The sequence below is a fragment of the Pristiophorus japonicus genome, chromosome 1, assembly GCF_044704955.1.
Source record: "Pristiophorus japonicus isolate sPriJap1 chromosome 1, sPriJap1.hap1, whole genome shotgun sequence".
Taxonomy (NCBI): domain Eukaryota; kingdom Metazoa; phylum Chordata; class Chondrichthyes; family Pristiophoridae; genus Pristiophorus; species Pristiophorus japonicus.
In genome coordinates, this window is record NC_091977.1 from 88482511 (window position 1) to 88494587 (window position 12077).

The 12077-nt window shown below is 48.3% G+C and overlaps 1 protein-coding gene across 1 annotated transcript in view; it reads left to right on the forward strand.

The window, feature by feature from the left end:
• Positions 1-3817: 3817 nt before the first annotated feature.
• The window catches only part of isoc1 (isochorismatase domain containing 1), a 38466-nt gene continuing 30206 nt past the window's right edge, over positions 3818-12077 (forward strand). Inside the window, exons 1-2 of the mRNA XM_070881636.1 lie at positions 3818-4098; positions 11893-12012. Coding sequence (XP_070737737.1) covers positions 3832-4098; positions 11893-12012 — 387 coding nt within the window. The 5' untranslated portion in view covers positions 3818-3831. The remainder of the gene's footprint in view (positions 4099-11892; positions 12013-12077) is intronic.

The window sequence follows — 12077 nt, forward strand, 5'->3', positions numbered from 1 at the left end:
TTCGGTGGTTTGGCGGCCTTGGAGGCAGGGCAGTTCTTACGAACATGCCCCACCTCCCTACAGGCATGCCACCGCACGCCATCCAACGTCCAGAAGACGCGGTAGGCAGTCCCCTCGTGCACCACATTAAATGATCCCTCCGTCGTGTCCTCCCGCGCCAGCCGGACAAAGAGCTGGCGGCGGAGGGAGAACACGTGGCGCAGGCTGTTCTCCCTGAGGCCAAGCGGTATGGGGTTGATCCCCGACCTTACCTCCCCCAGTTGGTGTAGGTGAGGGAGGAGGAGCTCAGCGGGAACAAAGGGCGGGACGTTTGACACGATGACCCTCTGCGCGGTGGCCTCGAGAGGGTCCACCGGCAGGAACGTCCCGCCCACCGTGAGCCCCTTTTCAAGGGCCAGGGACACCGCCCGCTCCGACCCCAGGAAGAACACGGCCTTCCCAGACATCTTGGAGGCTGCGACAATGGCCGAGGGGCCGACTACCCCAGCCATCGCCCGCACGCACTCCTCGATGCTCATTGTGGGGTGAGTGTAGCTCTTGACCCCGTGTTTCTTTGTTATAAGTCTGAATGGTGGCAGGGCAGCGGGTGGCGCAGGAGGTGCCGTGGAAGCGGTTGCCACCTGCGCATATGTCTTCGCTGGCCCTGCCACCAGCGTGGATGGGGTCACCATCACGGGGTCCCTTTAAGGGCTACACCCACCCCAAAGTCACAGGCCTTAATGGTCTTAATTAGGCCTCGTTTGATTAGACTGAGCAGAGGAGCTCTTAACGAGGCACACCTCTCCCCTAGTTGGCAATTGGGGAGGGGCCTTGCTCCCTCTGCTCAGTTGTCTTAATTGTTTTATATATTTTTTTTAAATTAGGAGGAAGGGGTCTCAGAGAGAGAGGGGAGAAACAGAGAAAGAGAGAGGGGGGTGGGAAGGGGGGGGAACTGCGAGGGCAGGTCTCCCCTCGCAGCTGTGGGTGGGTGCAATCCCCAGATGGTAAAACACAAAATAGTCTTTGGGATGGTCTTCGGGTGAGGGGAGAAGATGTCTTCACCTGGGGCAGCTAGAGCCACCAGGCACACACTCCTAATGATGTTAAATACGTGGTAAATAAAATCTTCAGCCTGGTAGCTCCAGCGATCCCAGGCTCGGCAATTGGGGTGGGGGGGGGGGTTCAATTGTGTGTGGGGCCTAGTTGTAAGCAAGGCCCCCACACACACTTCCACACACACACACCCCCCGCGATGTTCCGGCCCTCAGTGGTCTTCTTTCCTCCCCCCACCGATATAACAAAGTCTTTTTGGGAAATGCACCCACACCCACCTGTAGAATGGTAGAGTCTCCCTCCTTCCACACTGGATGTTGTTGTTGTTGGTCTTTCCCCCTCTCTCCAACTCTTTGTAGAAATGGTAGAATTGTACAAAGTTTTCTGCCTTTTCCTCCTCTCCCTCTGGGTGAAAGTTGGTGGTGAAGCCCCTTCCTTCCTTCTCTTCCTGAGCTGTTCTCAGGGCTCTCCAGGCCTTCCAGGCAAGAGCAAAAGTTGATAACTGCTCTCCTCACTGCAGCTCAGCTCCAACTGTGCAGGACACGCCTCCACTGCTCCACGATTGGTGCACGAAACCCAAAAAGTTAGTTTGCAGGTGCAGCAGGTAATCAGGAAGGCGAATGGAATGTTGGCCTTCATTGCGAGAGGGATGGAGTACAAAAGCAGGGAGGTCCTGCTGCAACTGTACAGGGTATTGGTGAGGCCTCACCTGGAGTACTGCGTACAGTTTTGGTCACCTTATTTAAGGAAGGATATACTAGCTTTGGATGGGGTACAGAGACGATTCACTAGGCTGATTCCGGAGATGAGATGGTTACCTTATGATGATAGATTGAGTAGACTGGGTCTTTACTCGTTGGAGTTCAGAAGGATGAGGGGTGATCTTCTAGAAACATTTAAAATAATGAAAGGGATAGACAAGATAGAGGCAGAGAGGTTGTTTCCACTGCTCGGGGAGACTAGAACTAGGGGCACAACCTCAAAATACGGGGGAGCCAATTTAAAACCGAGTTGAGAAGGAATTTCTTCTCCCAGAGGGTTATGAATCTGTGGAATTCTCTGCCCAAGGAAGCAGTTAAGGCTAGCTCATTGAATGTATTCAAATCACAGATAGATAGATTTTTAACCAATAAGGGAATTAAGGGTTATGGGGAGCGGGCGGGAAAGTGGAGCTGAGTCCACGGCCAGATCAGCCATGATCTTGTTGAATGGCGGAGCAGGCTCGAGGGGCGAGATGGCCTACTCCTGTTCCAAATTCTTATGTTCTTATGTTCTTATGTTCCGACACTGATTTACCCACAAGTAGCTGTTGGCCAAATCACTCCTTAACTTATCAAAATTATCTTTTCCCCAATTCGGGACTTTTATTCCAGGCCTATCCTTTACTTTATCCATAACCAACTTGAATCTGGCTGAATTATGGTCACTGGCTCCCACTAATACCCATTCAACCTGTCCATTTTCATTCCCCAAAACTAAATCCAAGACCACCCCTCTCGTGTTGGGCTTGCTACATACTGACTAAAAAAGTTCTCTTGAGTGCATTTCAAGAATTCCGCATCCCCTACACCCTTCACACTATATTTGTCCCAATCAATATTTGGATAGTTAAAATCCCCTACTATTACTACACTATGGTTTTTGGACTTCACAGCAATTTGCCTACATATTTGCTCCTCTATCTCCCTCCCTCTGTTTGAGGGTCTTTCGAACATTTGGCAGTTCTGACGGTTTCGGTGTTCGGGGCGGCATTTATGTGTTTGGGGCGGCATTTGTGTGTTCGGAGTGGGGTTTGGGTGTTCGGGGCGGGGTTTGGGTGTGTGGGGGCGGGGTTTGGGTGCCGAGGTCAGGGTTTGCATGGCGGGGGCGGGGTTTGGGTGTTTGGGGGCGGGGTTTGGGTGTTCGGGGCAGGGTTTGGATGTTTGGGGCGGGATTTGGGTGCCGGGGGCAGGGTTAGGGTGGCAGGGGTGGGGTTTAGGGCGGGATTTGGTTGTGCGGGGGTGAGGTTTGGGTGTTCGGGGCGGGATTTTTATGTTTGGGGCGTTTTTTTTTTGTTTGGGGCGGGATTTGGGTGTTCGGGGCTGGGTTAGGGTGTTCGGGGCAGCGTTTGTGTATTCGGGGTGGGGTTTGGGTGTTCGGGGCGGCGTTTGGGTGTTCCGGGAGGCATTTGTGTGTTTGGAGTGGGGTTTGGGTGTTCGGGGCAGGGTTTGGGTGTTCGAGGCGGCATTTGTGTGTTCGGGGTGGCTTTTGGGTGTTCGGGGCGGGGTTTAGGTGTGTGAGGGCGGGGTTTGAGTGTTCGGGGCGGGATGTGGGTGCCAGCGGCGGGGTTTGGGTGGTGGGGGTGGGGTTTGGGTGTTCGGGGCGGGATTTGGGTGCCAGCGGCGGGGCTTTTATGTTTGGGGCGGGGTTTGGGTGTTTGGGGTGGAGTTAGGTGCCGGGGGGGAGGTTTGCCGGCAGGGGCGGGGTTAGGTGCCGGGGGCGGGGTCTGGGTGTTTGGGGCGGGGTTAGGTGCCGGGGGCCGGATTTGGGTGGCGGGGGCGTGGTTTGGGTAGTTGGACTGGGGTTTGGGTGTTCGGGGCGGGATTTGGGTGCCAGCGGTGGGGCTTTTATGTTTGGGGCGGGGTTTGGGTGTTTGGGGCGGAGCTAGGTGCCGGGGGGGCGGGGTCTGGGTGTTCGGGGCGGGGTTTTTATGTTCGGGGCGGGGTTGGGCGGGGCCCCGCCTCTCTGTGGGTGGGGCACTGGGAGTTTTGGGGGTGTGCGCAGTGCTCCGCTGTGGGGGTGAAAGTTGAGAGGGCGGACATGTTGCAGTGCGGTAACATGGCGCAGCCTCAGGTGCCGGTGCTGTTCTGTTTCTCGGCGTTTTGCAGAGCCGCCACCGTGCCGGCGGGCGCGGGCCATGAGCTGCTGATCCAGAGGTTCCTGGCGCTGTACGGCGGCATGATCGGCGTGCACCGAAAGTTCGTCATCCAGCTGCACTCGGCCGAGTGGGGCGAGTACATCGACCTGCCCAAAGAGTTTGTGGTCAGCGACAGGTGCAAACTCCGGCTCGTGTCTCTGCAAGTGCCGGTCAGTGCTCCGCTCCTTCAAAACGCCGCAGCGCCAAACTCGATAACTCGCTGCGCCGTCCGTGGGCAAAGCGGCACATCTGTTCAGGTCTCGTCGGTCCAACTGTGTGCAGGATTAGCAGCAGCACTATGTGTGGCTGTGAAACGTGTTTGCAATGTCAGCCTCTCGCAGGCAGTTCCCTCCCCTCCCCCCGAGTCCACACTAACATGAGTTCTCAGGTGACTGATGAGACCAATGCGGGGTCCACAGTCTCTGTCACAGGTGGGGCAGACGGTGGTTGGAGGGACGGGTGGACAGGGTGCTTGAGTTGTCGTACGCTCCTTCCGCTGTTTGTTCTTGGCTTCCACGAGCTCCCGGCACAGAGGCTCGAAGTGTTCGTCGCCTTCTCGGATGCTCCTCCTCCACTTTGAGCGCTCTTGGGCCAAGGATTCCCAAGAATCGGTAGGGGTGTTGCATTTTTTCAAGGAGGTTTTGAGGGTGTTCTTGAAGCGTTTTCTCTGCCCTCCTGGGGCTCGCCTATTGTGACGTAGCTCGGAGTAAAGCGCTTGTTTCTGGAGTCGCGCATCGGGCAAGTGGACAATGTGGCCCGATAGTTGGAGCTGAGCGAGCGTGGTCAATGCCTCGATGCTGGGGATGTTGGCCCGAGAGAGAATGCTGACGTTGGTGCACCTTTGCGGAGGCAGCGTTGGTGGTACTTCTCCAGTGCTTGGAGGTGCCTACTGTACATAGTCCATGTCTCTGAAGCATACAGGGAGGCAGGTATCACTACTACTCTGTAAACCATGAGCTTGGTGCCAGGTTTGACATCCTGGTCTTCTAATACTCTTTTCCTCAGGCGACCGAAGGCCGCACTGGCACACTGAAGGAGCTGTGGGACTTCGTCATCAATGTCTGTCCTTGCTGATAGTAGGCTCCAAAGTTATGGGAAGTGGTCCACATTGTTCAAGATCTCGTCATGGATCTTGATAATCGGGGAGCAGTAGTGTGTGGCAGGGGCAGATTGGTAGAGAACCTTTTGTCTTACGGATGTTTAATGTAAGGCCGAGACTTTCGTACGCTTCAGTGAAGGTGTCAACGATGGTTTGGAGTTCGGCCTCTGAGTGTGCACAAACGCAATCGTCATCTGCATATTGTAATTCAATGATAGCGATTGGAACTGGATCTGGACTGGAGGCGACGGAGGTTGAACAATTTCCCACTTGTCCTGTAGATTAACTCCACTCCAGCGGGGAGCTAGTTAAAGGTGAGATGTAGCATTGCAGCGAGGAAGATTGAGAAGAGTGTTGGTACGATGATACAGCGTTGCTTTACCCTGATACGCACTTGTATTGGGTCTGTGGTGGGTCCGTTGGTAAGGATCACGGCTTACATGTCATTGCGAAGCAGGCGGAGGATGGTGCCAAATTTTTGAGGACAGCCGAATTTGAGAAGGACACTCCATAATCCCTCATGGTTGACCGAGTCGAAGGCCTTTGTGAGGTCAAAGATAACCATGTAGAGAGGTTGATGCTGCTCCCTACATTTTTCTTGGATTTGTTGTGCGGTGAAGATCATGTCTGTTGTGCCCCTTAGTGGGCGGAATCTGCATTGCGACTCTGGGCGGGGCTCTTCAGCCACTGTGGGGGAGACGATTGAGGAGGATTCTTGCGATTTTCCCTGTGGCAGACAGCAGGGAAATTCCACTAATTACTGAAGTCGGACTTGTCACCTTTCTTGAAGATGGTCACGTTTCCGGTGTTTCTGAAATCCCTTGGCATGCTCCCCTCCTTCCAGATAAGAGAGATGGATTTGCGCCAAGAGTACTTCTCCAGCATGCTTTAGTACTTCGGCGGGGATTCCATCTGCTCCTGAGGCCTTGTTGTTTTTCAATTGTTGGATGGTCGTTTTAATCTCGTGTCCGGCTGGGATTGTGCTGAGGTGGTGGCAGGTGGCATATTGTGGGATAGAGTCAAGGACACTCGTGTCAAAGACACAGTTTTCGTTAAGGAGATCTTCAAAGTGCTCTTTCCAGCGGGCGCTGACTGCCCCTTTGTCTTTGAGTACCTCTCCGTTCTTGGCTCTCAGTGAAATAAGACCGTGAGTGCTTGGGCCGTAGGTGGTCTTGACTGTGCTTAAAATATCCACGCACGTCGTGATTGTCGGCCAGTTGCTGGATCGCTTGCGCTTTTTCCACCCACCATCTTCTTTAGGCCCCGAGTTTTTTTTGTTGGACCTCGGCCTTCAGTTGTCTGTAGATCTGATTTCTTTCACTCGAGTTGTGGTGGTGTTTCCAATTCAAAATTGAGATATATATGTGCAGCAAGTAGGGATACCAATTGTATTTACCGGTTTATTGGATGTTGCAGTCTCAGCCTTTGAAGTGTGCCAAAAAAGCACGGCTGTATGTCCAAAGTCGTACATTGTTCATTGATGGGGGAGATGCGGTGGGTAGCAACTGATGCAGTTAAAGCATTTAGGAAGAGCATTTTTTGGTGTGTGTTAAATATATGGAGCTTTTATGTGGAGTTAATCTACAGGACAAGCGGGAAATTGTTCAACTTCTGATGCCTCCAGTCCAGATCCAAGGTTGTTTCAACCTCTGTCATTGAATTACAGTAGGCAGATGACGCTTGCGTTTGTGCACACTTGGAGTCCGAACTCCAAACCATCATTGACACCTTCACTGAAGCGTACGAGAGTCTGGACCTCACATTAAACATCAGTAAGACAAAGGTCCTCCTGCCCCCGTCACACAGTACTGCTCCCCGGTTATCAAGATCCACGATAAGACCTTGGACAATGTGGACCACTTCCCATACCTTGGGAGCCGACTATCAGCAAGGGCAGACATCGATGACAAAGTTCAACACTGCCTTCAGTGTGCCAGTGCAGCCTTCGGCCGCTTGAGGAAAAGAGTGTTCGAAGACCAGGATCTCAAACCTGGCACCAAGTTCATGGTTTACAGAGTAGTAGTGATATCCGCCTCCCTGTATGCTTCAGAGACATGGACTATGTGCAGTAGGAACCTCAAAGCACTGGAGAAGTACTACCAATGCTGGCTCTGCAAAATCCTGCAAATTAATTGGCAGAATAGACACATCAACGTTAGTGTTCTCTCTCAGGCCAACATCTCCAGCATTGAGGCATTGACCAGCTGCGGTGGACAGGCCACATTGTCCGCATGCCCGATGCTAGACTCCCAAAACAAGCACTCTACTCCGAGTTATGTCACGAAAGGTGAGCCCCAGGAGGGCAGAGAAAACGCTTCAAGGACACCCTCAAAGCATCCTTGAAAAAATGCAAAATCCCCACTGACTTCTTGGAATCCTTGGCCCAAGATGCTCAAAGTGGAGGAGGAGCATCCGAGAAGGCACTGAACACTTCGATTCTTTTTGCCGGGAGCATGCGGAAGCCAGGAACACAAAGCGGAAATCAAGCACCCCATCCACCCGTCCCTTCAACCATCATCTGCCCCACAGAGACTGTAGAGCCTGCATTGGTCTCATCAGTCACCTTAGAACTCATTTAAGTGTGGAAGCAAGTCATCCTCGACTCCGGGGACTGCCTAAGAAGAAGAGAAGATTTCAATGTGCCTTTGTTATCTTGTAAACATAGCAATTTACTATTGAAAGAGATCAATCCTCTAATTATATTTTTTTCAAAATTCAAATGGATGTGCTAGTTGTCAGTCATTTGTTTTTGTTGAAACAAAGTCTGCAGTCATCTGGTTCTAAGTGATCAATTTTAAACATGATTACATTAAATTACATATACTGTGCCATGTTTACACTTATGCTGGCCCTTATTTGACTGGTCTCAAACTTGATGCCTCAGCCTCTGCACAAAGGAACACGTATTTGGTTACTATGCTGCCGAAAATGTATCTTTTATAGATGCTCAGTTAAATACGTTTTTTTTTGTTAACTTTGTTGGCATGAATTGCTAATATTGTAGCCCTATCACTAATGCTCCAATTAAAATATAATGCATTATTTAACATTTATTTCAGGCAGCACTCATCCTGCTGGGGTTTTCATGTGTAGTATGGGCAGATTGTAGCTTTCTGCCCTGCAACCCAACCCAATTTCACAGGCTGCCCATGGTGTTGTGACAAATGTGAAAGATTCACTCATCCATCCAATTCGAGGCCACAGTTGTCTGGTTTCAGCTTTTAGATATTTATTGATTCACATGTTTAGAAATACCTTTGATACTTTTATTGCTCCAGCCATTCTACCTACTCCAAGACTTGTAAAACGGAGACATGGGGGAAATTGTAATCCAAAACAAGGGTGGGTTTGGGTCGGTTGGGAAGTTAAGTGTTTAAAGTCTGATTCCTGACCAGAACCCGCCCCCAACCTCCACCGCTCGCTGTCAGAAACACAGACACTGACAGACAGAGAGTGAGAGAGACACACAGACAGAGAGATAGAGACACTAAGGGGGGGAGGGGCCATCCCAGCATGTTGTTGGAGGACTCCCGGTGCTGCAGTCAGTAAGTAGAAAATGTTTTATTTATTGACTTTTAAACATTCGGTTGTAATGGAAGTGGCCGGGGGCAGGCACCCAACCTGGTCCCAGGAGGCAGGTCAGCCATTTAAATAATGAGGCTGTAGTGCCTCAGATTTAACCTCCATTTTAAAATTAATTTCAGCTGGTTAGGTTTTGCAGGCCTGGTCAAATCCACCAGCTAAAGTAAGGCAAGGACTGCTGGATCCAGGAGAGAAGTGCCTTTACACTTACCTCCTGGATCCAGTATCCTTCCCTAACCACCCCCCACACTCCCAACGAGGCTTCCATTTCCCCCACCCCACCTGATCATCTGCGCCTGTCCCCTGGGTTGTTTCTGGCCCTCTGACACTCTTTCTCCTTCTCTGCCCCGCCTCCGCAGGGGAAAAAAAAATCCTCCTCCGGCCCTTTGATCAACTGCTCTGGCCCAAGCTCACTGGCGATGCCCCCTTTCCATCCCAAGCCTGCTCCTTCGGCCATTCTCGTGCTGCTCTAACCACCACCCACCCCTAGCCTCGATGCGATCCGTCCCTCCTTCCACTCTCTAGCCCACTGTTGCAGGTCTACCCACCCGCAGCCAGCCAGTTTCTCAATCTGGTGGGTGGGAAACACAGGTTTCAAATGCAAATCAGTCCGCACCGTTAAATTCGGCAGGGCTTGCAGGAAACCCGTTCTCCTGGCCCACCTCCAGATTGAAAAAAAATCAGTCCATAGTCTTCGTCTCAGTGTTAGCTTATATATCAAGATGACGACCTCATAATACATCTTGATCAGTAAGAAATAGGAGCAGGATTAGGCCATTTGGTTCCACAAGCCTGCTCCGCCATTCAATAAGATCATGGCTAATCTTCTACTTCAACTCCACTTTCCTGCACCATCCTCACATCCCTGATTCCCTTAATATCCAATTAAGTGCTTCATTCAAAATTTAGCTCACAAAAGAAAATCAGGGACGATAAATAATAAGTTAGTTTATTGGTTATATGGGACCCTTGTGCTCTGGTGATGGTGCAGTGAATGACCAGCAGGTCTACTGTGTTTGATGTTCTTGTGTCTTTTTTGGTGGACTCTTCAACTTGCATGGCACAATTTGGTCATGGCCCCTGTGGAAAATCCTGCCACAGGTGTGAAGACCGTCCGTAGTTCAACAATGCAATGTGAGATCTGCATATATGCTTGATTGTCATGATGAGCTCCCCCTCTTGCTAGGTTTCTATTTCTTTATGATGATAATCATCATCTGGCATGATTCCAGAGAACAAGATGTGGAATAGTCATCTGTGGAGACTTGAAAGAATTACAATTAATTTTGGACTCTGTAAAGACTGCAGTCTTTACAATAAAATGGTCCCAGAAGAAAGATCACCTATACATAATTAATTTACTTCAAGCACTTCAAGCACATCAAGTGATTACAGACACCGGTAGTATATAATGAGGGTTTTGTTTATAACTAAGCAATATTGGTAAGCTATTACAATAGATTTGAAGCTTCCTGTAATCGTTCTTATTCTTTAGTAAACGTACAAAGATGGTACATAACAGTCACCAGACTCCGAAGCCGTGCAGGTTTTCTCACCCAGAAGATTACATACTTTGGCAGTCATTTTTCTTGAGATTTTTTTCTTTTGAGGGGGAAAGAAACATGTAATTATCTTTCTACATTGCTAACCGTTTAAAATTTTTATGTTGCATCAAACCACGTGCTTTAAATAATTATTATGCCTTCTATATTCCGAGTCATTTGATTTATTTCCAACTATAGTTATCCAGGTCTTCCTATAGACTGCTTTTGCAGACACATTCTTTTTGCTTCCAATGTACAAATCTTTGAATTTATATATTGTTTCACCAATGCAAATGATTCAGTCTTATAGTATGTGCCTTTCCTTTAGTTGCCATTTCCCCCTGAGCATTACAGGCCAGGTGCACCTATTGTGAACTGCCACACTTCTGTTTGTAGAATAATAAACATGAATAATTTGAACTAATTTCTCTCTGGATGGCTTACCTTACACCCAGTGGTAAGTTAAGAAGCAATGGATCATAATATTTGGCTGCTTGGCAGCAGATGTATGTAATTATTTGTCATAGTGCTTTCAAGCCCAGTAATCCAATTTAAAAAAAAAATATATATATTTTTTTAAGTATTTATGATTTTCATATAAATGGTAGACAGAGGATGCCCTTCTCAACCATATGATTATCACTTATGTTACTTAACTTTTTAAAATAATAATCTAAGCGTTAGATGAGAGAAAATGTTGCAGACCATTCCAGATATCCTCTACCGGCATAGAACTGAATTGCATAAATCAAGCTTGTTAACTTTTATTGAAAATAAGAAAGGAAAAATTGATTTCAAATCTGGTATTGTATCAAGGAAAATTCATTTTAAAAAAAACACATCAATGATGTTGGATTGATGGTACACCTTTTGGTACTTAACTATTGCTATTACTGTCAAATTGCATTTTCATTCAATTAATATAGGGCTTTAAAAATATTTTTTTGCTACACCTCAGTGAAGGATGCAAGTGCTGGGGAATGAATCACTTTCCCATTTGAGGCACTCAGCATGAGCAACAAATGGCTGCAGAGCAACAGCAGATAAAGCTCCCCTAATTTGATCCAATAATGTGCAGTACCTGGAACCTCTCAAGAACAATCCAACTACATTTCCAATCGGACATAAAATAAGTCTGCCCAAAGTAATTTCACAAAGTTCCTTTGCAGCCAGTAGAGAGAGAGGAGACCTTCATCCAATCAGTCTGATTGGAACATGACTCTGTATCCCAGGAGATGAAAGAATCTATCACTCAATATCCTAACTTGAAAATAATGTTACAACAACACTGTATTTAGTGGGTTTGCAAATAATTTTCAATTGAGTACAATACTGCATCTTAGGACTGAACTTAGTGGGATCATAGCAGTATTCACAGTTGGAAAAGATTTGAATATTCATGAAGACAAAAGTTATAAATGTGATCCAGAAAAGTATTCCTGCTGGTGCTGTGAATTGTAAGCAAGATGCGTCTGATTATTAAAAGTTAACATTTTAAATATATTGGGCATGAGCTATCCGAAATATTCAGTTTACTCAATGTACCACATTCTCCTGAGGTATTCAATGTCCTGAACTAACAGCGTGAGAAATTCTTTATATTGCTGGCTGATTATGATTGTTATAAACTGGCATTTCCATCACCTGTCCTGTTGCATGTCTAATGTTTGTTATCTTGAACAAAGAAAGAAATGGAATGGCCAATTGTGACATGATACTTTTTGTATTTGTTTTACCAGATGACATCACTTGGAAACCTTATAGCTTCCAGCACTGTGTTTTTCTGTTGTGATATGCAGGAAAAGTTCAGGCCTGCAATCAAGTATTTTGGAGATATCATAAGTGTAGGGCAAAGGCTGGTAAGTTTTCTCACGTTTATTATTGTTTATTCCGAAATTTGATCCAGAACTGTTGAATTGCAACA